The sequence below is a fragment of the Arvicola amphibius genome, chromosome 7, assembly GCF_903992535.2.
Source record: "Arvicola amphibius chromosome 7, mArvAmp1.2, whole genome shotgun sequence".
Lineage (NCBI taxonomy): Eukaryota > Metazoa > Chordata > Mammalia > Rodentia > Cricetidae > Arvicola > Arvicola amphibius.
Genome location: NC_052053.1, coordinates 95,349,169 through 95,375,958, shown reverse-complemented (window position 1 = coordinate 95,375,958; position 26,790 = coordinate 95,349,169). Strand labels below are relative to the sequence as shown.

The window sequence follows — 26,790 nt, the reverse complement described above, 5'->3', positions numbered from 1 at the left end:
GCCAGAGCTACACAGTGAGACCCTGTTTCAAAACAATCATCTCTGAGCTTTTCATGAGACAAGCTGTGGTTTTTCCCTATAGTACTCATGCCCTGAAAAGTGCAGCATCCTCTGACCCAGACAGATTAACTACTGGCTTACATTGTCAAAGGCAACAGTAACCTCTTATGACATCAGAGAGAGAACTCTTACACAAACCGGCCTAATCCCTTCGGAGACTGGGTAAGAGAACAAGCGTGCCACTTCTTTCCCATATCACAATCTGAAAATAATATATCCAGCCCAACATACTTCAGGAGGATTTAGAAACACCAAGAGAATGGGAATAGAATAGTAACTTTAAAAAAAAAAATCAAAGGCAGCATATTTTCAACATGAGAATAGAGGACAAACCACCCTCCTTCCATTGTAATCTTTTGTAGTGTAGACATAACCTTACTACCTGACCTATAGGCCTAGCCATTCAAAACTTCCAAACCCAGGCCTCGGGATGTATAAGCTTGAGGTCTTAGGTCCATTCCCCAGCACTGAAAAAAAATTCCAAATCTCACATCACTCCATAGTTCTTGGTCTCTGCTCCTTCTCAGGTCCCACGCTACAAGGGAAAGGCAGGGAAGGGCTTCTTTTGAGTGTGCCTGTGAAAGTATTTGAGGCAAAATTGGAGACTGGTTGCCAGGAGACCAGATGATCTTGAACTTAAGTTGCCTTGGCAACAATGGGGCCCTCTCCATTGTACCTTTAAGGTTACCCAGTTATCAGGAGCCAGCAGTGGAAGGCCTGGTTCCAAATGGACATTCTTCAATCAGAGCTGCCACCCTCCAACAATAACTTCATGAATATTTGACAGATGCTTGCTAATGTGATGGAACTGGAAAGTCAGAGTTTCTACATTTAAGGATCGGAGGCTAAAGAAGGTATCACATGACACCTACGCAACTCCAACCTGAAAATGCATCTCCCAATTATTGAGAACAGTGAGTACAGATATCCACATTAATTCAATTTTCAATTTCCCTTTCATTCAGTAAGGACTTGGGCATCTATGAAGGCATGTTTTTGGGTAGGCTGGTGCTGCTGTGAACCTCATGTAAAGGGGCAGTTATTACAAACAGAGAATAGTACTGGGACCTGGAGAACATCTTGTGTACAGATGACAGGGAAAGCTATCCTATGAGCAGGTAACCATTTCCAGGCACAAATTGGCGAGCCACTAGTGGCCAAAGACATCGCTGACACTTGTGCAAGTCTCAGCCAGCGCATACCCCTCTCGCTGCTTCTGTCCTTCTCTTTCCAAAGCCATCTTTCCCATTTAGCAACGAACATGAGCTGAATGTGAACAGTGACAGACTTGCCTGATTTGCGTAAGCCCTGGCTTCAATTCCTAGAAACTCCAAAACCAGAAAGAAGACAGAAGTAAGGCCAGCAGAGGCAGAAGGGTCTCTGGGTTGTTAGAGGCTAGCCTAGTCTACAGAGGAAGTCCCCGACTAGCCTGTCTGTCTTAGTCATTGTTCTAGTGCTGTGAAGAGACACCATGACCAAGCAACTTTCCTAAAGGAAAACATTTACTTGGCCTGGCTTACAGTTCAGAGGTTTAGTCCATTATTGACATGGTGGGAAGCATGGTGGTACACAGACAGACATGGTGCTGGAGAAACAGCTGAGAGTTCTAAATCTGGATACACAGGCAGCAGGAAGAGAGTGACACTGGGCTTGGCTTGAGCATTTGAAACCCCAAAGCCCAGCCCCAATGACATATTTCCTCCAACAAGACTGCACCTCCTAATTCCTATCACCACACTCTAACGGCAAGCATCCAAAGAGATGAGCCTATGTGAGCCATTCTTATTCAAACCACCACACTATCTCAAAAATAAGTAAATAAATAAATAGGAAAGAGAGAAAACAAAAGAAAAGGAAAAGAACAACAGCAGCATGGCAGTAGCTGGACTCCCTTCAAATACAGTGCTGCTGCACCCATCGGGGACCCGCACAAAAACACAGAGCGAGCTTTTGTTTCTGTGAGCGGGTCTTGGTATGCAGTCCACATTGGCCTTGCACCAGCACCATTCTCACTTTGGTCTGCTGAGTGCTGATATTATAGATGTGAACCTCACTGTACATTAATTAATGTTAAAGGATAAGCTACATATTATTTACTAATATAAAAAGGTCACCAAGATGCATAATTAATGGGAGGAAAGCCAGACATAGACTAGTATCATGATACTATGATAAACACTATCTTAGTTCCTGGCTTACAGCTCCCTCCCCAAAGCAAGCTATAGAAATTTAGAATTCACAAGTAACTAATTAAACTGAATAGGTAGGGGAAGCTGCGAGGAGGAGGGAAGAGGGGAAGAGAATTAGACAGGGGAATATACTGAGAAGAGGGGTGAGAGGAAGACAAGACAGTAATGATGGGTGAATAGAGTCAAAATACATTTATATATGTATGAAATTGTCAAATAATTAATGAAAAATACTCTAAAACATAATTTCTTTTATTGTGTATGAAGGTACATGCTAGGAATTCTAGCACTAGGAGAGACAGAGGCAGGGGGTCATAAGTTCATGACCAACCTGGGTTACATAAGACTACAGAAAACAGAAATAGAAACTAGAATTTCTCTTCCAACTCAAAGAAACTTTAACCTACCCTCCCCCAAACCTGCCTGTCTCAGCATCAACCAGAGAAATTCTCTGACCTACTTCTGTCTGACAATAGTTATACTTCCCTCCTTACACCAGAGAAATCTCCCCCATCCCCTGGAGAAAGCAAGGCTGTACAGAGGCTATGAAGAAGATGCACAAACCTTGCTGAGCCACCTCACACAGTCTAAATTATATCAGCTCAAGGCCACTCTAACCAGTCACAGACACTTCAGCAAGGCTGACCAGGCAAATCCACAGGCATAAAAAGGCAACTGCAAGCTAGATATGGTGGCAAATGTCTTTAATCCCACAGTACATGGGTCTCTGGGGGCTCAAAGCCAGGCTGGTCTACATAGAGAGTTCCAGGACCCAAAGCTACCTAAGAGACCCTGTCTCAATAAAGTCATGATGATGATGATGATGATGATGATGATGATGATGTAATCAGATTTTAAAAAGGAAGACAGTGCAATGTTTTCTTCACAGGCACCTCACAAATCCACCTTGGGCAGAACATCCAGAACTCCTCAGGGAAAGTCCCTGAGCGCTCACCACTGCTCCCAGCACGCAGTGTCTCCAGGATGAGCTCAGCTCCTTTGGGGAAGGGCTAGAAACTGCTTTATTAACCTGCCCCAGCCTAGTCACCTCCCAACCCCTAGCAACCAGTTACAATCCTCTGCACATCATAGCATGGACTGTCTGCATTGCTTAAGACTAGTCTGCCACCTTAAAGCCACAACAAGGACCTGTTGAGCTGGACAACTGTAGCCAATACAGAGCACATAGTGTACTCTAAATACACTCTAGTCACAGATGTAACAAGCTCTCCACAAATTACCCAAAGAGAAATTTGTATGACTTTTTTAAAAAAGGGTTTTGGAAACTGGGTCTCTCTGACTATGTAGACCAAACTGGCCTTGAATTTGTGGTGACCCTTCTGCCTGACTCCAGTGTACAATGAGTACATGCAGACACTTCCACACCAAGATGGTTTTCTTTTCTTGTTTCTGTTTGTTTTGAGACAGGGTTAATCTGTGTAGCCCTGGCTGTCCTGGAACTCTCTCTGTAGACCAGATTGGCCTCTAACTCACACAGGTGCTGGGATTAGAGTATGCCACCATTGCCCAGAAAGATGTTTTTCAAAGAAGCAAGGAAACTAGACACCAGGTCCACAGTACTGCAGAAGAGTAGTGGCCACACAAGAATGGAGATACTGAAGTTTTAAAATTATATTTATGTACAGATATGTGTTCATGGAGAGCTGATGCACCTGCCACAGCATGTGTCTGGAGGTCAGGAGATAGCCTGCAAGAGTTGATCTGTCCTTCCACCATGAGTCCTGGAGATCAAAATTAGGTCATCGGGCTTGGCAGCCAGCACCCTTAAGCCACCTTGTCGGCCCACAGTTGACTTTTCATTTCTACATATGAATTTGCATAAGAGCCTTAAGAACAGCTTAAGGAATATAATTCACAAGTTATGCAAACTATCCAGGTATGGTGGTATACACCTGTAATCCCAGCACTAGAGTAAAGAAGCTAAAGGCAGGAGGATACTAGCCTGGACTACAGAAGAAAACTCTCAAAACAAAAACTCTAAAACCATGAATTCATTTATTCTATTACACTGTGCCCCACTGCACTAAGCAAAACCAGAATATGTTAGCCAGGACCCACCTAGCTTTATGGCAACTCCTATCTTTTCTTTCCCACCCTTCCCAGGTCCACAAGTCCAACCGCTGAGTCACTGGGTATCCTCAACCCAGATCCCATCTCTTGGCCAGTGTTCCCTTCGTGCCTCTCCAAGAGCTCAAATGCTAGCACTGCGTCACAACCCTGTTCCTTTCCTGTCACCCCACTGTCCTGGGCCTGCAAGCGTACAACACAGAACACAAAGCAAACAGCAGTAAAGAAGTAGTATACTAGCCGGGCGGTGGTGGCGCACGCCTTTACTCCCAGCACTGGGGAGGCAGAGGCAGGTGGATCTCTGCGAGTTCGAGGCTAGCCTGGTCTACAAGAGCTGGTTCCAGGACAGGCTCCAAAGCTACAAAATAAGTAAATAAATAAATAAAAAACCTGTCTTGAAAAAACAAAACAAAACAAAAAACCGAATATACTCAGAGAAAGAATAAGCCAATGAGTTTAGTACAAAAAATGGTGAATGAAAGTATATATACTGAAGATACACTTCAGGAGTACAGAGACAATATACAATGCAGAGATCTCCCCAAATAAGGCCCAAAGCACATGTACACGCACGCAAGCACACATGTGCACACCAATATGGATCAACACAACCAGGCTTGATGGCAAACTCTATAAAGCGCTTGGGGTTAGAGGCAGGAGACACAGGAGTTCAAAGTCAGTTTCCAAACAGCAAATTTGTGACCAGCCTGAGCTACATGAGACCCTTTCTCAAAGAAAAGCCGCCTGTGGCTCAGTGGTTAAGAGCAGGTACTGCTCTTATACAGGGCCCAAGTGTGCTTCCCAACATCCACTACAGGGGGCTCACAATTGCCTGTCACTCTAGCAACAAGTGATCCAAAGTCTCTTTCTGGCTTCCAGAGACACCTGTGCTCACATTCATATGCATATGCATGATTACAAAATAAAGTTTGCCGGGTGGTGGCACAGGCCTTTAGTCCCAGCACTCTGAGTTCAAGGCCAGCCTGGTCTACATTGGGAGTTCTAAGACAGTCTGAGCTGCATAGTAAGACCCTGTCTCAAAAAGGGGGATGAGGGAGGCTTAGAGGTTTAGAGCACCTACTGCTGCTCTTTCAGAGGACCCAGTTTGATTCTCAGCACCCAACAGTTACAGCAACTCAAAACCACCTGTAAATCCAGTCTCAGGGGATCCAACCTCCTCTTCTGGCCTCCACCAGCACCAGGAATACAGTTGATTCACAAACACACAGGCAGGTAAAACACCCACACACACAAATAAATAAAATAATTAAAACAAAACAAAACAACAACAAAAATGAAGGGCATCAGAAGCTGCCTAATAGGTTACTCAGCACCTGCCATGGTTAAAGAGCAGGCAGGCCTCTCCTGCCCAGGGTGTCACGCTGTCTTCCATGGCAGTAAGCACCCTCCCTTAGAACATGTGACAAATGGTCAGGTGGGGCTTTACAACAGGATTTCACGTCACTGTGCTAGCAAAACAACAGATTGACTCTATCACCTGAATCAATTCACAATATGCCTGGCTTAAAGGAAAATGATAGTTTTGTTCTTTAAGACAGATATCTTATGTAGCTCTGAATAGCCTGGAACTCTCTATGTAGACCAAGCTGGCCTTGAACTCACAGATCTGCCTCTATAATGCTGAGATTAAAAGCGTGTACCATCATGCCTAGCGAAAATGATATAATTCTTAAAGGTGAGTTTCTCAAACTGTGAGCCCACTATCACTTAACGGGTTTTAGATGATCTGAGTCATGACTGCAGGTGACACATCGAATGATAGCAAATCCACAGTAGAAATCATCCCCCTTGCGATTTTCCCATAAAGTTTCGGAATCCGCTCTGAAGAAAGTCTCACGCAAAGATCCTCCTGAATATTCCCCGCTCATAAGTCCCAAACTTGATAATCAGCAGTCAAAATGTGCTTGAACTCTGATCAAGCCTCCACTTCCCCAATACGCAGATTACAGGCACGTACAACCATGCCCAGTTTATGTGGTACAGGGGAGCCAACACGGAGCTAAATTCCTGCTAGGCGAGCAGTCTACCAACTAAGCTACAACCGCCACACTCTTTATCACTGGAACTCCTGGCAAGCTGAAGGCATATGACATGAGCAAACTCCACTCGCACTTCCTCTCCTGTACCACAGGGACTCTTTTCCAGCCCAGCCTCAGAGCACCTGCACTAAGTCCTGAAGGACCACATGTTCCACCAGCATGCTCAGGAGCCAACTGACCTTCAGGGCTTTGAAGATGACCCCCGGGTGCCGGGGAGACCTGGTGGTGTTGTTCTCGAGCAGCTGCTCCAAAGCGCGCCGAAGCCCAGAGAAGTCTGTGGGGGGATTGTATGTTCTCGTTCCCTTGTAATGAATGGAGCTAAAGGCTTCAGGGAAGCGGCCCAACTTCCTGAACCGGTCCTGGATGAGTTTCTCGGGCGCCTCTGAGGGGTGATCTGTACAAACAGAAACAGGCATGTGGGCGATGAGTGCCTTTCTTAAAAACAAGCCACCTTTGTTTCATAGTAAACATAAGATAAATTTTACTCTGCGTACGTAAAACACATGTTTAGAATTAAAGCATTTCGTCGGGTGATGGTTGTAAACACCTTTAATCCTAGCACTTGGGAGGCAGAGGCAGGCAGATCTCTGTGAGTTTGAGGCCAGCCTGGTCAATGTAGTGAATTTCAGGACAGCCAGGGCTGTTATACAAAGAAACTCTATTTCAACTCCCTCCCCCAACCCCCCGAAAAAAAAAAAAAGAATTATAGGATTTGCTTGGCCATGACTGGTTAGGAGCAAGGAGAGGACATTGCATCTCACAAGCTGCCGCTGATTACATGGGTGTGTGATGCACTGCCTTACACACTGTGGTATAATGTGCACTTGTCTGTATGTCTATCAGAGAAGAATCCTGAAAAGGATTCACTGGAAGAAAAATGTAGACATGTCAGCATAAAAGGAAAGACGAGTACTGCCCGTGTCTTCCTCCCCCACACGCTCACCCTTTCTGCCACACTTATCATCCATACACAGCCTGCTTCGTACTCGCCTGTTACACTATACGCTGAAGAAGAGCCTTGTTCTCTTTAGGAGCTACACCGTTTTCTAGCCTGTGGATATACTTAGCCAGTGTCTACTAGTGAGCATGCACAATTATAATCTTCGAGGACTCTGGTCTTGCACGATGAAGCCGCGAAGCTGTAGCAAGCTAGCAGCGCAGGGGAAGTGGCTCGCGCACAGGCTCAGCACCTGCCCAGCAGCCACGGGCTGGGCAGAGGCAGTGTACTTTTAGAGGTAAGGGTGTAAGGGTGTAAGGAAGGTAAGCTTTGGCTTACCTTCCTCCAACGCTGTAATAAAATCACACAGACATTGGAGACACTAGTTCAAATTGAAAGGGGCAGTCATTAACTAGCAGCCATCAGAATTCTGGACCTACTCCCTACACCCAGCTCAGCTGAGATCTGAAAGAAGTGGTGGGAGTGTTAGTCCCCGCCTTCTCCCAGATCAGCCCAGGAACCTGACCCGGCTGCTTCCCTTCGTGCCAGCATCTCCCACACGCTTTTCCCTGAACACACAATCACTGCTCCCAAATGAATCCATCTGCTCACCTGCACAGCTAAATCCAGGCAGTGCGTTCCTAAAATGAATATCCTAACTCAGAAATGATTTCCACGCTGTCCTGGAGCTTGATTTTCTGTGGCTAACCAAAAGCAACTTGGGGGAAAAAAGATTTTACTTTCTTGCACAGCCTAGGCCTACCTGCAAAGGGATGGTACTGCCCACAGTATTAATTAGCAATCAAAAAACAGGGGTTGGGGCTGGAGATGGACCAGTGGTTAAGGTCAATGGCTGCTTATTCAGAGGACATAGGTTCAATTCCCAGCACCCACATGACAGCTCACAATGATTTGTAACTTGAGTCCTAGGGAGTCTAACATCCTCTTCTGGCCTCCTCAGAAATCAAGGCATGCATGTGGTAGACAGGCATACATGTAGACAAAACACCCACACATATTAGTTTTTTTTCTTAAGAAAATATGGTCTAGAGAGATGGCTCAGTAAAAGTAACACTGACTTCTCTTCAGAGAACCAGGTCCAAATCCCAGCACTCACATGGTGAGTAACAACCCTCTGAAACTCCAGTTCCAAGAGGATATTAGGCACTCTTCTGCCCCCCCACAGACACTACATGCATAGGGGAAGATACATGCAGGCAAAACATCATACTCTTAAAAGAAATCTCAGAAAAGTACCCATAGACAAATCTGAACAAGCCTGTTCCCCAGCTCCCTCAGACAACCCCGGGCTCTGTCAAGCTGAAACTAACCAGGAGAACACTTCAGATTTCAGACTTTCAGATTCAGCATGTTCCTTTCACAAGGTTTTGCAAACATCCCAACATCCAAAACCCGCAATCTTACTTGGTCCCAAGCATTCTGCATAAGGAATACTCAACCTGCCATTCATTTTCCTATTCAACTCCTACCTAGCACTCCTCTATCCAGAAAAGTAGCAAAATCAAACAGAAACCTAAAACTAAACAGCTCTGAAACGAGAAAACCGCAATGGTCGATTGGCCCACTTTTTGACCTGCCTCCTACCCTGCTCCTCTTGCTCTGTCCTAAGGCTTCGAGAAGCCTTCTTACTCCAGAAAAGGCTCTGGACTTCAGAAGTCAAAGACATTGGTTCAACCCCAATTCTGCTAGGACTGCCTTGGTTACAGACTGAGCAGTTCCCTGTGCTGTCATTTGGGGCTGCTACACATAGCACGGTGCATAGCACAACGCAACAAAGATGGCTCTGTGGGCTGGCTATTACACGAGCCTGAGTGGACAAACCTTGTCCTTAAAGACCCAGAATGACTTAGGAGGGCTGATCACACGGGTGATCCACAGTCAGCACTTCCTGCTTCCTTACCAATCTCACGGTCATTTCTTGTTTTGTCTCTTCCTTCACTCTAGAAGGTCATGACTCACTGGAACCACCACAAACAAGTGGTCCCAGGCCTATCGAAACAACCTCCCTTCTGGTCCAGTCTGCCCTCTTTTTACCACCACAGTCATGGCTCAGCCCCTGTGTCTTCCTCCCTGACTACCATGGAGACTCCCCAACACAAGGCATGCTCCTCTACTTGTTGCTGGGAGCAGGGAGTGGTGCTCTGAAATTCAGATCTGACATTATCTAGGGCTCTGCCCAAGATCCTTCAGAGAACTCATCCAAGACCTCCCATGGTCTGAAGTATTTCCAGCCCTCTCTAACACAAACAGCTGTGCTTTAGATGGGCACAACTCTTCATGTATCATTCAACACACATCTGTGCACACATTCATCTGGGCTCTCTAACACACAAGCAGCAGTAAAGAAGGTAGGCAACGTTTCTGCCTTCATGTTGTTTCCATTCTCATGGAGAAAACGCCAAAAGCAAACAAGCACACACAGGATGACTCCAAATGAGAGGCGAGAAGGCAGATGTGACACTAGGTGCGGGAAGGACCACATCATAGGAAGAGTCAGGAAAGGCTTGGCCCAGACGAGAGCTAAGTCTAAGAGATGGACAGCTAGCTGGGGCAAATGGTCCAGACGGACAGAAGGTGTATGTCAAGGTGAGGACACAGAAAAGGTGTTATAGCTAGTGGGAAGCACGTGTGTGTATATGTGTGTGTGTATTCACATACGTACATATTTGCATGTGTCCATGGGCAAACACACATACATACATACACACACAGAGTGAGGAGCGGGGCAAGGGGAGATAACTAGTGGCCAGACACACTGACAGGGGTTAGACAGAACACCGCATTTAAGAGTTTAGATTACATTTGTTTTTATTTTTGGTTTCTAGAACAGGGTCTCACTGTCTCAGGCTGGCCTCAAACTTGAGCTCCTCCTGCCTCAGGTTCCTAAGTGCCGGGATTACAGGTAGAGACGCCCATATCCAGCTACTGGATTTACTTTTTTTTTCTTGGCTTGGTTTATATTTTGATGTAATAGCAAGCAGGAATATCATAAGCCTGGATATCTAAATTATAAATGAAGCTTTTCTTTCAGGAGAGCACTCTGGGAGGCAGACAGCGAAGGCATCGAAGGGCTGATGCTGGGGTTTAGAAATCGACTGCAGACCCAGCTGTAGTTCCCTGCATGCGGCTGCTCTAGAATTCCCAGGGATTTGTCCCTCTCGGAACATGTTCTCCCCCCACTTCTGTCTATTAGAGACTCAACTTGAAGGCCCCACTTCCTCTTTTGAAGACCCCCCACTAAGATGTGCGGTCCCTCCTCTCCACTCCCACGGCCCCAATGCCTACATGTGACACAAAACCAAGACCCACAGAGTCTCTCCAAGTAGACTGGGGGTAGGTGCTTTTAGCTCTTCACCTCACTATCTAGAACACAATATGGGTACTTTCTTGCCTGAATAAACAGATATGAGCAGTATAATTGTTTTAGAGGCCAGACTACTATCCCTACCACATCTAGCAACTATTGTTGCCCTGAAGATTGTTCCGTATTTCTCAAAGAAAACAAAGACTAAGGTACCGTATACACCACATACGCCTCCATACATTCCATCCTTTCTCCCGGGACACCAGTGGAGTGTCATGTTCTAGGCCAACTCCCCCACCTGACAGTCACTCCAGCTGCTTCTGCTCTTTTCATTTTTATTTTGAGATGGGGTCTCACTGTGTAGACCGGAATGGCCTCAAGCTTGCAGTAATTGTGCTGCCTCCCAAGTGCTGGGATCACAGGTGTGTACCTGACAGGGCCCAGAGGTATGGGTCCATTCCATCTTGACTAAAGGGCAGAGTTGGAACTACTTACTGCTCTCTCAAGGTTACTGTCAACAGGTGTGGCTAATATCCAGACCTGGTAGCTCAGGTAAAGTAGATCTATTTCTATCTCAAAGGTCCAACTAAGTTTCTACTCCCTTAGGAAGATAGATTCCACCCAGGGAGTAGTTTGCCTATAGAATGTTTTGGTCTAGGGTATCTTGTTCTGGAGACAAAATGTTTAATTAAGAATGTAGCCCAGGGGCTGGAGAGACAGCTCAGAGGTTAAGAGCACTGGCTGCTCTTCCAGAGGTCCTGAGTTCAATTCCCAGCAACCACATGGTGGCTCACAACCATCTGTACTGAGATCTGGCGCCCTCCTCTGGCGTGTGGGCATACATCGAGGCAGAATATTGTATACATAATAAATAAATAAATCTAAAAAAAAAAAAGAATGTAGCCCATAATCTTTCAACTGACCTGTTCATTCTTTGTAGCATGTCAATGCAGTTTTGTTTTTTGTTTTTGTTTTTTTTAAACCTTACTCCTACCTTTTAGGATAGGGCACTTAATGAAATGGAAATTAAACGTGGGCAATTTCAGTATTCACTGGACTCCTGACACTATCCTATGCTTTTGTCTCTTATTTCTCCTGTATCTATGTTCCTTTTGCCTAAAAATTCTAATTCTCACGCTCCTACCCTGGAACGTTCGAATCCACCTTGGCTAGGGCCCAGCAGAAGTCACCCCGAGCAGGTGGCTTGCGACATGGACCATCACACTTCACACTTTTCTTTCCGGTGCTCAGGGTTCAACCAGAGCCTCCAGCACGGAGGTATCTGGTCTCTTTCTTGTCTTTGCCTCTCTAATGAGTCATCCCATCAGTACAGCTGTATCTTCAATATTTATGAAGGGAAATTCGCAGGAATTCCCTGTGCGCCACTAGCTACCACTTTGCACTCCTGCTTCCCGCTATGAAACTCTTGGAAAGAATTCATTTAACATCCTCACGACCTTAATAGTGACAGTGCCTTTGTGCATCTCTTCCTTTCTGGTTTTTCTGAGACAGAGTTCCATGCTGGCCTTGAGTGCTGGGCCTATAGACACGCCCCACCACACCTGCCTTTCTTGTGTTTTGAGTATGACAAGGTCTCTCTATGTTAACCCAGGTTGGCCTAAAATTCATAATCCTCCTGCCCCAGGTTCCCAAATATTGGAATTACAGGCATGCAACACTCCCCTTGGCTCTTCTAGTTTCTCTTGATGCCATTCTGACTGAGCTTTCGCTACCGGCATTGCAAGGAAACACATCTGACCCCAATAGCCCAGCTCTTTAGTCTACTAGCATGTCCTAACCCCTGCCATAGTTGATTACCCCAGAATTTCTGGAATATTTTCTCAGTCTTGCCTGGACACAAGTTTTCCTGAGCATTCCACCATCACCATATTGCATCCCAGAGGCCACCTCCTTGTTCCCAAAAAGGTCATTCTGAGACAGCACTGTCTACTCACCAGAACCCAGGAGCTGAGTGTGCACAGTCTCATGGAAAATAATAACTGCAGGGCCCAGGGTGGATAAGGGGACATCCAGGCCACAGCGTGCAGTGGTAGCCTTGAGTTCCTTGGTAAAGTGCTTCAGGTAAGCTTCCGAGGCATCCCCAAGGAATTTGAAGAGATCATTGTGCAGCCGGTCTGCATGAGTTCGATAGATGACCAGGTCTGAAATGGCCAGGACCTTCAGCAGCAGCCGTGTTCTCTGGCTTATGTTCACAGTGGCCCCCAAGAGTCCTTCTGTGTCTATCACTGCTACTTTATTGACTGGGTCATAGGCTGCCCATACTCCCACCGTGCAGGACTCCTGAGCAGGGGAGGTTTTGAAGACTTCTCGGCCATAGAAGAAAGTGTGGTTGAGGGTATGAGACTTTCCATCACCAGTATTTCCAAAAATGGAAACCACCTTGAGATGTTGATCAGGCTTACAGTCCAATTTCCTAATAAAGTCCTCTTCATTTGTTACCTTCAAAAAACAAAAAAGAACAAAAAAAGGAAATGACAATAAAATAGGGAAACTGAAAAACTATCTTCAATAAAAAACAGAAATGCTTCCCAGGGCCGAGGCCCTTTCTGACCTGTTCAAGTGGAAGGAAAAGGAAGTCCCAGCTCTACCCTTAGCAGAGGGCTCATGGGACCCTCTGAAGCTTCAGTCAGTGGAGGAACTTGGTAGTCATGGAAGAGCTAACACCGGGGGCTGAGATGGCTTGATGGTTAAAAGTATTTGCTGCTCTTGCAGAGGACCCAAATTTGGTTCCCAGAACCCACATTGAGATGCTCATAACTGTAACTCTGGCTCCAGGGGATCAAATGCCTGCTTCTGGCTTCCATGGGCACCTGCATTCACCCGCACACAGGCACACACAAACACACAACTGAAAAAACTTAATAAAGGGCTAAAACCTAAAGTTCTTAAAACATGTTAATCGTTGAATTAAGCAGCAGTTTCTAAAAGACAGACAAATTAATAGTTTAAGTACAGACCATGTGCTGTAAAGCCACCAAGACAGTGAAAAGATGAGCTGGAGAGATGGCTCAGTGGTTAAGAGCCCTGGCTGCTCTTCAGGGGACTGCGCTCCATGTCCCAGAACCCTTATCTTGGCTCACAATCATGTGTAACTCCAGCCTCAGGGGTTCCAATACTCCCTTCTAGTCTCCACAGGCATCAGGTATGCATATGGTGTAAATACATATATGCAGGCCAAACAGTCAGTCATACAAAATAAATATAAATTAGTGCATTTAAAAAAAAAAAAACCAAGAATTGGAACAGATATTTCTCCAAAGATCTGGAAATGGCCATGCGTACCTAAAATCTGCGTACGATTCACCAGTGGAGAAACAGAAATTAAATCCACGACAGCACTTTCCCTATCTAACAGAATGGCTATGTTCAAAAAGGCATTAACAAGTGTTGGCAACAACAGAAATTGCAGCCTTGCAGGAACACAGAACGGCATGGTCACTTTAGAAATAGTGCAGCACCCACTGAAACAGTTATTTTTAAAAAGCAGGTATGCTGGCACATGTTTGTAATCCTCCTAGGGAGGCTGAGACTGGAAAATGACAAGTTGGAGGCCAGCCTGGGCTACATCAAAAAATAACAGAAATGCTTATTTTCCAATTATATATGTATATGTGGTGTGTGTGTGTGTGTGTGTGTGTGTGTGTGTGTGTGTGTGTGTATACAAAAGGAAGAAAGGAGGAATGGGAGGAAAGGAGGAAGGAGAGGTAAGAGGCAGGGGAAAGTTGGGGCCAGAGAGATGGCTCAGAGATTTTGAGCACTTGTTGCTTTTACAGGACCCAGGTTCAGCTCCCAGCATCCACAAGGCAGCCAGCAACAACCTTTAACTTTAGTTTCAGGGGCTCCAATGCCCTCTTTTAGCATCCATGGGCACCAAACATGCACGAGGTGCACAGACATACATTCAGACAAAACAACCACATATAAAATAATTTTAAAATGCAATAAAGAAAAGAGTATATGCAAGATTGCCATGGCTCAGAAATTCTGCTTCTAGGTTTATATCCAACAGAAATGAAAACACATATCCACAGAAACCCTCTCTCTGTGTACATAAACAGCAGCTTTAGCCATACCGACCAAAACGGCAATCTAGCCCAGGTGCCTATCAACCGATGAATGCATGACAAAATGGGATACATCCCCATAATGACTATTATTTAGCCATAAAAAAGGCTCTTTTCCATTCATTATTGCAACTATTATTTTCACCTTTAAGACAATGCCTAAATGTGTCCTTACCACATGATTCTGTAGAATTTCTAGAGTATTTGCATTGACTGTGAGCGCATATGCACCATGGCACACTATGGAGCTGAGAGGGTCACCTCAGCTGGCAGTATTTGCCTCAACTTATGACAGGGTCTCTTTGTTTCTCATCGCTGCTTATAGCCGACCCGCTGGCCTGCAGGTTTCCCATGATTCTCTGGTCTCCACCTCCCGCCTCACTGAAGCAACAGTGGATGAGAGGCAGGACTGATGCACACTACCACACTAGCTGTACACGGGCTCTGGGGATTCAAACTCGGATCCTCACGCTTGGGCGCAAACGCCTTACCCAATGAGCTGATTTGGCAAAAGTTGTGTTTGTTTTTGAGACAGGGTCTAATTGTGTAGACGTGGTTGGTCTGGAACTTACTATGTAGACCTGTCTTGCCTCAAACTCAGAGATCCACCCACCTCTGCTTCCCAGAGTGTTGGGATTAAAGGTGTACGCCACCATTCCCAGCTAAATTTTTAAATTTGTTTGTTTTTAATTATTATTTTATGTATATGGTGTTTTGCCTGCTTATATGTCTATGCGCCATGTGTGCCTGGAGCCATTGGAAGCCGTAAGAGGAAGTCGGAGTCCCTGAACTGGAGCTACAGGCAGCTGGAAGCCACCATATACATGCTGAGAACTGAACCCGGGTTCTCTGGGAGAGAGAGCAACAAATGCTACTGGGCCGTCTCTCCAGGCCCTATTTTTTAAATTACATTCTATTTTGCTGTTGTTTGGGTTTTTGATTTTTTGCTGTTGCTTTTGGTTTTTTGAGACAAGGCTTTTGGTTTTTTTGTTTTCTTTTTTTTTTTTGGTGCGTGTGTGTGTGTGTGTGTGTGTGTGTGTGTGTGTGTGTGTGTGTAAAACAGTCCTAGCTGTCCTGAAACTGAAACTTGTTTTGTAGACCAGGTTGGGCCTCAAACTCACAGAGATCCACCTGCCTCTGCCTCCCTAATGCTGGAATTAAAGGTGTGCACCACAACTGCCCAGCTTTAAATTTTATTTATTTGTTTGTTCATGTGTGTGTGGATGTGCACGCGCACACGCGCACACTCACACACCAGGTAAACTGTGGTGTGTCTGCAGAGATCAAAGGACGACTTGAAGGAGTCGGTTCTCTCCTTTCACTATTCGGGTCCCAGGGATCAGACTCAGCTTGTCAAGGCTGGGAGGCAAGCACCTTCACCTGCTGAGTCTTCTGGGACTCCTGCTCCCAGTCCCAGCTGTGTGAAGGAACTAGTCCCTTCCTAGTCTTCCCTAGTCTCTGCTCACTGAACTTCATGGTCCCACGGCTGGGAAGTAAAATGCACTGCATGGAATAATGGCCACCGACCTCAGGCACACTTGCTAACCAAGTTGCTTCCTGCTTCTGTACTAACCTGTTTTGATTGGTTATAAAAAGCCTGAGAATAGGGGCTGGAGAGATGGCTCAGAGGTTAAGAGCATTGCCTGCTCTTCCAAAGGTCCTGAGTTCAATTCCCAGCAACCACATGGTGGCTCACAACCATCTGTAATGGGGTCTGGGGCCCTCTTCTGGCCTGCAGGGATATACACAGACAGAATACTGTATACATAATAAATAAATTTTTTAAAAAAAGCCTGAGAATAAACCGGCCGGTGGTGGCACATGCCTTTAATCCTAGCACTCAGGAGGCAGAGGCGCAGGTGGATCTCTGTGAATTCGAGGCCAACCTGGTCTATAAGAGCTAGTTCCAGGACTGGCACCAAAGCTACAGAGAAACCCTGTCTTGAAAAAAACAAAACAAACAAACAAAAAGCCTGAGAATAGCTTTGGAGAGGAATTATAATCTTGAAGGATTCTGCTGGAAAAATGTATTGTAAATCATTTCAATTTCTTTTCAGCAGGAAAAGTGATTATTATAAGGCATATTGTTCTCAGACACATCCTAGTTTTTCACCTAAACCCCACTTAAAACAAACCTCCTGAATTGGAAAAGTGTATGAAATTAACATAATCACATTTGTCTTACATTAATGTGTTTTCCAGTTCTAATTAAAGAATTTACAACATTTTGTGGTACAAAGTATTTTTATTTGTAATCTAATATTCTATACGTGTTTATGGAGTGGAAAAATGACAGTTTTGCACACCTCCACCATCCCCCAAACTATAACTACAGATGCTAAAATAAAAATAAAAATATTATCCCAGTAAAAACAATAAAAACTGCCAGGCAGTGGCAGTGCACACTTTTATCCCAGCACTCGGGAGGCAGAGGCAAGCAGATCTCTGTGAGTTTGAGTCCAGCCTGGTCTACAGAGCGAGTTCTAGGACAGGCCCCCAAATTAGAGTAAACCCTATCTCAAAAAAAACAAAACAAAAAAAATAAAAAATAAAAATAAAAACTTAAAAGGGAATTGAACATACCAATAATCTTGTCACTTGAGAGGCTGAGAAGAGAATCACTAGTTGGAGGCAAGCTTGGCCTAAGATGTTGGAAGTTTCAGGCTAGTCTGGGGTAAAAGGTGCGAGTCTGACTCAAAAAACAAATTACTGTATGTACATATGTATACATGCATGCATGGATGGATACATGTATGTGTATGCATGTATGAATATGTATACGTATATCCGTGTGTGTACATATGCGCGTATAAATACATGTATGTACATGTGTGCATATACACGTGTATATGCATGTATAGATGTGTATACAGATGTATGTATGGCAAGATACTCACTGGAACCAGGCATAGTAGTGCATGCCTTTAATCCCAGCATCCAGGAGGTAGTAGCAGTTGGATCTCTGTGAATTCAAACCCAGCTTGGCTATACAGTGAATTCTAAGACATCTAGAGCTACATAGTCTCAAAAAATACCAGAAAAAGAAATAGCTCATCAGATACAAGCACTTGCCACACAAGCCCAACATACCTAAATTGAGCCCCAGGATCCCATGCAAAAAGGAGAGAACTTACACTGTGGTACATATATGCCCACATGAATTTATTACACAATAATAGTAATATAAAAATTTCATTGTTACCAATAACATTTAGACAAAAATGTCAAAAAATTAAGACATAAAAGTAAACAATTATCTGCCAGGTGATGGTGGCACACGCCTTTAATCCCAGCACTCGGGAGGCAGAGGCAAACAGATCTGTGTTGACTTCAAAGCCAGCCTGGTCTACAAAGTGAATTCCAGGACGGCAAGAGATATGCAGAGAAATCCTGTCTCAAAAACAACAAAAAGTAAACAAATATCAGTATTTGATCAATATTTGCTTGACATGCCGGGAAGCCTAAAAAAACTAAGTACCAACATATGCTAAACATGATTATAGGAAAATGAAATTAAATCAAAATAACCAGACAGAAACGACCACATATAATGTGACCCATTTCTATCAGATGTTCAGAAAAAGCCCATTCATAAGGCAGGAAGTAGATAGTGCCTGTCAGCAGCTGGGGGAGGAGGACAAAGAGAGAGGCTGTTAACGGGGACAAGGTCTCTGCTCGGGGTGACGAAAATGTTCTGGAATCCCATGATGTCCTGGGTTGCCGGCTTTATGAAGATACTAACTGCACTACTCTGGCTCACTCATTTACTATTTCATCGGTGGTGCTGGGGTCAGAACAAGCATGGGCTGCCAGTGAACTGCACGCTGTAAAGATCATTCTGCACTGAGGGTCAAGTGCAGTAGAACAAGACTAGTCTAGCATGTGCAAGGCCCCACATCTGAGCCTCATACTGAAAAGGCAACTCTGAAACACAATAAAGGGTGGGTTTGTGGTATGTGATGTTCTTAAGGAGCTTACGGTTCAACTTCACACATTCATAACCCCTGGCAATCTAAAGAACATGCAGGGCCAGATGGTCACTTGCTGCCACCCGTAACCAGGAGTCGTCCAACCTCCTCACACTTGCCATACATGCGCAAGAGCCAGAGTACATACATATACACACAGTCTCTGTCCCTCAATGCCAGGGGTTTTGTTGTTGTTGTTTAAAATCTAGAACAGAGTTTCAGAAAGCCCCCCTCAGAATCCCTACTCAGACTCCAGAACCCCAATACCAATGCCTCCACCACACAGGTCTCCTCCAGCCACAGGAGTAACAAGCCTTGTCTTTTTAGGGCAGGGTTTCTCTATACAGCCCTGGCTGTCCTGGAACTCTGTAGACCAGGCTGGCCTCAAATTCAAGAGATTCTACCTCAGTCTTCCAAGTGCTGGGATTAAAGGTGTATGCAACCACTGTCCAGCAGGAGTGACAAGTCTTTATAACCAACTTCTTTCAGCCATCAGGAAAAAAAAAAAAACCACAAGTCTGGTTCAAGTGTCTGCAGCTTGACAGAGAATGGAAATGCAGAAAGAGCACTGATGAAACATTATCTCCTTTAATCTCATCAAGGAGAAGCACTCATTATTAATGATGTGACCATTGTTAAGATTATTAAGTGCGTTAATGCTGATGACAATACCAGTAATTCACTAAATATCCCGCAGCGACAGGGCTCACACTACAGAGAGCACAGGGCCCGTGTCTGCCTTATCTTTGCATGCATGGCACTTAGGAAACAGTCTGTCTGCTACACCAGATCGACACCTTGCTGGAAACTTTAATCATTCCCCTCACCTGCCCCTTCCCTTCCACAGAGCTGAATACTGCAGTTTGATAAGCTTGGGGACAGGCTACAGAGCTAGCTGACAGCCCTGAGAAATGAGAGATCCAGAAGCTGCCATGGGAGTTCAAATCTGTAATTCCAGCACTGAGGAGACGGAGGGAGAAGGACCACAAGTACAAGACTAACTTGGGCTACACAGTAAGACTCTACCTCAAAATACTAAGTTAAAGCCGGGCGGTGGTGGCGCACGCCTTTAATCCCAGCACTCGGGAGGCAGAGGCAGGCGGATCTCTGAGTTCGAGGCCAGCCTGGTCTACAAGAGCTAGTTCCAGGACAGGCTCTAGAAACTACAGGGAAACCCTGTCTCGAAAAACCAAAAAAAAAAAAAAAAAAAAAAAAAATACTAAGTTAAAAAGTTTTAAGTGGGGCTGGAGAGATGGCTCAGAGGATAAGAGCACTGACTGCTCTTCCAGAGGTCCTGAGTTCAATTCCCAGCAACCACATGGTGGCTCACAACCATCTGTAATGAGATCTGGTGCCCTCTTCTGGCCCACAGGGATATATGCAGGCAGAACATTGTATATATAATAAATAAATAAATCTTTAAAAAAAAAAAAAAGTTTTAAGTGGCGGGCGGTGGTGGCGCACGCCTTTAATCCCAGCACTCGGGAGGCAGAGGCAGGCGGATCTCTGTGAGTTCGAGACCAGCCTGGTCTACAAGAGCTAGTTCCAGGACAGGCTCCAAAGCCACAGAGAAACCCTGTCTCGAAAAAACCAAAAAAAAAAAAAAAAAAAAAAAAAAAAAGCCGGGCGGTGGTGGCGCGCGCCTTTAATCCCAGCACTCGGGAGGCAGAGGCAGGCGGATCTCTGTGAGTTCAAGGCCAGCCTGGTCTACAAGAGCTAGTTCCAGGATAGGCTCTGAAAAAGCTGCAGAGAAACCCTGTCTCGAAAAACCAAAAAAAAAAAAAAAAAAAAAAGTTTTAAGTGGGCCTGGAGGGATGGCTCTGCCATTAAAGGCTAGGCTCACAACAAAAAAATGTGAGAGTTTGGTTCCAGAACCCACGGCTGTCCCTCCAGGTATTTAAAAAAAAATTTTTTTTTAAAAGTGAGCTGAGCAGTGGTGGTGCATGCCTTTAAGTCTTTAATCTCAGCACTCAGCAGGCAGAGGCAGAGGGATCTCTGTGAGTTTGAGGCCAGCCAGGTCTGCAGAGCGAGTTCCAGGACAGTCTCCAAAGCTACACAGAGAAAGCCTGTCTTAAAAAACAAAAAAGAATGGGGCTGGAGAGATGGCTCAGAGGTTAAGAGCACTTCTTTCAGAGGCCACGAGTTCAATTCCCAGCAACCACATGATGACTCACAACCATCTACAATGAGATCTGTTGCCCTCTTCTGGCATTCATGCAGGCACACTGGCATGCCGTCAGAACACTGTATATATAGTAAATAAATCTTAAAAAAAAAAAGAAAAAAACAAGCAAACAAAAAATTAAGTCGCCATGTGTAGTGGCACATGCCTTTACTTCCAGCACTCTGGAGGCAGAGGCAGGAGAATCTCTATGAGTTTGAAACCAGTCTGAACTACAGAGAAAGTTCCTGGACATCCAGAGATACAATACAGTGAGACCCTGTCTCAAAAAAGAAACCAACAAAAAATTTTAAGTAACACAGAATAGTCCATTTTGGACCTGTGTCCCTCAGCCTGTCTGGTTCCAAGTTGCTAAGGTGGCCAGCAAGACACAAACAAAAGCTCCATAAACTTCTACTGGTGAGGTGTCAGCTAAGGTCAGGGTGACCAGCTGGAAGAACCATCACTCTCTCAAACACTCCTGAGGCAGAAGAGACCAGGCCTTCTGGGTTGCTCCACTCAAAATCTACCATGTGATAAAACTGTCAGTGCATGTTAAGCAGTTGGTACCCAGAATATGGTTAAGACCAGAAGCCTTTAGGTACAGAACTGAGTGTTTCCAGATTAACAGCAAGTGCTGTCAAATGATGTATGTAATATAAAATAAGCCAGATGTGCTGTCAGGCTCCTGTAATCTCAACAATCAGGAGGTAAAGGCAGGAGGCTCTTTAGTTCACGGCCAGCACAAGCTATAGAATAAGACCCAACTCAAAACAAAAAAGCAGGGGGCTGGAGAGATGGCTCAGAGGTTAAGAGCTCTTCCAGAGGTCCTGAGTTCAATTCCCAGCAACCACATGGTGGCTCACAACCATCTGTACTGAGATCTGGCTCCCTCCTCTGGCGTGTGGGCATACATCGAGGCAGAATGTTGTATACATAATAAATAAATAAATCTTTAAAAAAAAACAAAAACAAAAAAAAAACAAAAAAGCAAAATTAATACATACACTTGTCTCAGTGTGTTTGTATATATGTGTAGATGCTGAAACTAACATCTGGAATATATTATCTGGTATTTATTTAATATCCTGAGATGTATTAAAAACATGTTATGTTCTTTGGTTGGGTATGGCTTCTTGAACCAGTGAGCAGACTCAGAGAAAGAACTCAAAATCTTTGGCAGGTTTGTCGTCTATGGGTCTATGGACAATCAGCACACAGCAGCGGCAGAGTGAGGACATAACCATTGTGAGCTCCAACCGGAAAGCACGGTGGCTAAGACCTGAGAGCAGGCCCCACCCTCTGCCACTTTTAAACACCCCCACCCATGGACATGGTTCCCTGAGCCAGAAAAGACTCAGCTGCCTTCACTTAAGTAACTACAAGACCTGTTTTCTTTTTCCTCCCTCTTTCTCCCTCTCTCTCTCTCTCTCTCTCTCTCTCTCTCTCTCTCTCTCTCTTTTGTTTTATTTTTCGTGACACAGTTTTCTCTGTGTAGCTTTGGAGCCTGTCCTGGCACTTGCTGCTTAGACCAGGCTGTCCTCGAACTCAGAGATCCCAGAGATCCGCCTTCTAAATGCTGGGATTAAAGGCTTCCGCCACCACCCGGCTTGTTGCAAGACCGGTTTTCAAACTGGGAAAGCAAAGGTCAAGGAAGATAAGAGGTCAGGTGTGCAGGAGTCTGTGGCTGGAGGGTCAGGTCTGCGGGAGTTCTAGTCAGCCTGGACAACCTGGTAAAACCATATCTCAAAAAACTGGGGGGGGGGGGGGGAGATTCCCTTTGATAACAGAAGGAAGGCTCCAGAAGGAACAATATTCCTATTTTCCTGTTCCTCTATTTCTGTCTGTTTACATTCATCTACCCCATTTTCACTCCACTTCTAAGGTGAAGGAACTCCCTTGCCACCCCACCCAATTTTGACTGTCTGAAATAGCCCTCGGCCCTGCCACAACAGCAAAAGCAGGAGCAGCAGCAAAGCCATCCCTCTCCAGCTCCCCAGTCTATCACCTTTGCTGCCCCCTCCCCCACCAGAGATTGGACTCCGAGACCTCAAGGCAAGTCAGCTGCTCCCAGATTCTACCCTAGGCTTAGCCAAGGAAGGGCCTTGAAAGAGCTACTTCACTGAGAAGCCTCAGGGACCTTAGATAACAGCAGACTATCCAACCCTGTGGGGATGCAGAGCACTGCCTAAGATAAAATAGCAAAGGGCGCAGCCCAGTGCGCAGCTGTGAGGGAGAACAGGAGCCATTATTACTTAAATCCAGCCCAAGTGTGTGGCAACACAGCTCCTGTCACCCAGGAAGTCACTAACTCAGCAGCATTTAGACCATTTCTACCTAAAAATGGACATTTCCACTGCACAGTTCAAATAACGCCTTTCCTCTCCCTCACCTAAGTAAAGTTTTTTTTTTTTTTTTGGTTTTTCGAGACAGGGTTTCTCTGCAGCTTTTTTAGAGCCTGTCCTGGAACTAGCTCTTGTAGACCAGGCTGGCCTCGAACTCACAGAGATCCGCCTGCCTCTGCCTCCCGAGTGCTGGGATTAAAGGAGTGCACCACCACCGCCCGGCACCTAAGTAAAGTTTAACAAGATGCAGCGGCACGGGTCTGAATCCCAGGAATCAGCTGGCAAAGGCAAACTCACTGTTGTGAGTTCTCGGCCAGCCAGGGATAATCAGTGAGACCATGTCTAAGAAAAAGAGAGAGACAGACAAGGAGTCAGGCAAGATGGCCCAGTGGGTAAAGGAACTTGCTGCCAAGCCTGGTGAGGCTCTGTCTCAAAAAACAAAACAAATCTAACGTAAAAGCGTATTATTAATACTGGTGTTGCATCCAACTCTTGGTAAAGTGACCACTTCACTAAGTGGAAAGGAGCCCAACAAGGAGCTGGAAAGACAGCTCAGCAGTTACTCTTCCGGAGGACCCCCAGCACCTACACCATGTAACCCAGCTCAAGGGACCCACCGCCTCTAACCTACACTCACACGCACATGCCCTCACACATGTACACACATATATCACATACACACACACACAATTAAAGGTCAGTCTTTCAGAAAGAAACTCAGCAGACACCTCTATCTTACCCACATCTCTGTCCCACTTTCCTCCCTTACTTCAAGCCCAGTTTGTAAAATGAATTAACAATTTTCAATGATCCCCACTATTCCTATTTGAAAATCAGAGTACTTCACGAGTGGAAAGTGCCCAACAAGAAGAGCACGTCACCAACTCAGCCACACCCCAGAAGACAAGCCACAAAGACATCAGGAAGTGCTCTGATGGCGTTCAACATCAAGGCCCTTCCAGTCCTGGCCGCTAAGGAAGATCCCAGCGGTACCAACCACCAGGCACCCCTCTCAAGCTTACTAAGCTGTTCCCAGTGCCAGGGCCTCCAGCTCAACTCCTTCCCCAAGTAACACAACAAGCTGGCAGAAGCTCCACTATCCCATCACAACAGAAAGCTCATGATAAGTTCCGCCCATCCAACAACAATTATTTTATAATTATCCATTGAGATTTTTAAGTTATTCTTGACATTGAGTTTCTATTAATGATTTTTATTTGTTGGCTTCTAGTTCATCTTGCTTTCTTTTCTTTTTTGGCTGAGTTCAGAGCAAGAAAGCCAAAGAACCCAAGCAAGAGTCTCCAGTTAGAACTGAGACCACTGCCCTAATACAGAGAGCCTGCCCATAGCCACTGACCTGATGACGACAGCCCCTCATTCACACACAGACCCGATAATACAGTCTAGGTTTTCTTCTAGAGGAAGAAAAGAGATGCAAAGTGAGGGGATTTCCCCTTGAGAAACCCAAAGTCGTTTCCATCACATTCAAAAGAACAAGGCAGGAGAGTTGTCTCAGCAGTTAAGAGCACTGGCTGCTCTTCCAAAGGATCTGAGTTCAGGTCCCCATGTCAGGTGGCTCACAACCTCCTGTAATGCTGCTCCAAAGAATCTGACATCCTCTCCTGGCATCCATGGGTACTTGCACACATATGGCATTCACTCACAGACATAAACACATACCCATAAATAAAAACTATCAGAAGCTCAGTGGTAGGGCATTGTGAGGCCCTGGAGGTTCCAATTCTCCCAAAATAAAAGAACATCAGGCAATGATTTATGTTCATGGTCTAATTTGGCTGAATAAAAAGTTCTAAGCAGGAAGTGGTGGCACATGCCTTTAATCACAGCACTAGGGAGACAGAGGCAGGTGGATCTTTGTGAGTCTGAGGCCAGCCTGGTCGACAAGAGCGAGTTCCAGGACAGGCTCCAAAACTACAGAGAAACCCTGTCTCGAAAACCACCCAAAAAGTTCTAATTTTTTCAAATAGGACTTTACAGGGCTGCAGAAATGGCTCCACAGTTAAGAGCACTGGGGATCCTCTTCCAGAAGACCCAGCACCCACATGACAGTTCACAACTGTCTGTAACTCCAGTACTAGGGCATCCGACACCCTCATACAGACATACACACAGGCAAAACACCAATGCACATGAAATAAAAATAAACCAAATAGGACCTTACTAAAACTATGTCAAACAGATCAGTACTCTAGTACTTTTGTCCCAACCAAGGTTCCATTCCAGTAACAAATCCCTATATCATGAAGGTAGGAAGATCTCTGTGAGTTCAAGGCCAGCCTGGTCTACAAATGAGTTCCAGGAGAGTCAAGGCTGCTACACAGAGAAACCCTGTCTCAAAAAGAAAAAAGAAAAAAGGGGAAAAATCCCTATAACCAAAACATTCTAGAAACCCTGCTTCTACATCACATTAAGTTCAGAAGGTTTCCCTGCAGTTGCTCCCAAGGAGAGCAGACTCCCTGGAGGTTCACAGGAGACGGCAGAGTTCCTCACTAGAAACAGCCACTTCCCTATCAAAGGTTTTCTTAAGGTGACTGGAGTCTTGGTTTGGTCTTACAAACACAGTACATTTGGTAAGGACAAAGATCACTTTCTTCCACTCCATTGTCTCCAAAGTGTCCCATGTCTTGAAAAGTCAGGAATTCCCCTCCCAAGTCTTACACCTCTCCAACAGTGCCTGGCCCTAACTCAGACACTGCCCATAGATCCTCCACTGACTCAGCAGTGAGAAGGAGAACACATCCACACAGAAATGATGTTCACACAAGTTCTTCAAGAACAGTTCTGTGTAGCTCCATGACGAGTCTCTTTGACATACCCAACTAACCCAGTTCAGCTCTCCTTTTCTATCTAAATAAAAAGCCTTCCAATCCTGAGGACAGGAAACACCAACTCAAGAGATCCAAAGCCTTTCCAAATGGACACGCAGCCTGGCAAACTCCTATTTAGTTATAACAAAACCAGCATGAGCTCTGATGACACTTGGGACCTTAGAAGGCAAAGTACCAGACTAGAAGACAAAGAAACAGGCCACAAAAAGAAAAGAAAAGAAGGAAGGGAGGGAGGGAGGGAGGGAGGGAGGGAGGGAGGGAGGGAGGGAGGGAGGGAAAGGCAGGATCTGGTCTATGCTATCCAGTACCGCATGCCTAGCACAGCAGTGTGTATGGTTGAATGATGAAGGCAACACAGAATGTCTAGGTGCCATGTTCCCTCTAAGGGAAAAAGAGCACTGTCACCATGGAGGGTTTAGTCCAGCTGACTCTTGACACACTTGGTTAACTTCTTTCAGCCTCAACTGTGAATGAAGCAATGTAATTTATTCCGCTATTTTTAAGGCTATGATGGTTATTTTGACTGCCCAAGTTGACCATCTAGAATCATCAAGGAGAAACACCCTCTGGATACATCCATGAAGGTGTTTCCAGAGAAGCTTAACTAAAGATAGAAGAGCCACCTGAGTATGGGGGACACTACCCATGAGCTGGAATTCCACTGAATAAAAGGGAAAATAGAGACTAGGAAAAGGATTCAGATTTAAATAAAAATTAAAAAGG

At 45.2% G+C, this 26,790-nt stretch overlaps 1 protein-coding gene across 4 annotated transcripts in view; it reads right to left on the bottom strand.

Moving 5' to 3' along the window:
* The window catches only part of Zfyve1 (zinc finger FYVE-type containing 1), a 60,839-nt gene that overhangs the window by 21,046 nt on the left and 13,003 nt on the right, over window positions 1-26,790 (bottom strand). For all 4 annotated transcript variants that reach the window (XM_038336021.1, XM_038336020.1, XM_038336022.1 and 1 more), the window contains exons 3-4: window positions 12,615-13,119; window positions 6,577-6,791 (exon numbers count right to left, since the gene is read on the bottom strand). In XM_038336021.1, coding sequence (XP_038191949.1) covers window positions 6,577-6,791; window positions 12,615-13,119 — 720 coding nt within the window. The remainder of the gene's footprint in view (window positions 1-6,576; window positions 6,792-12,614; window positions 13,120-26,790) is intronic.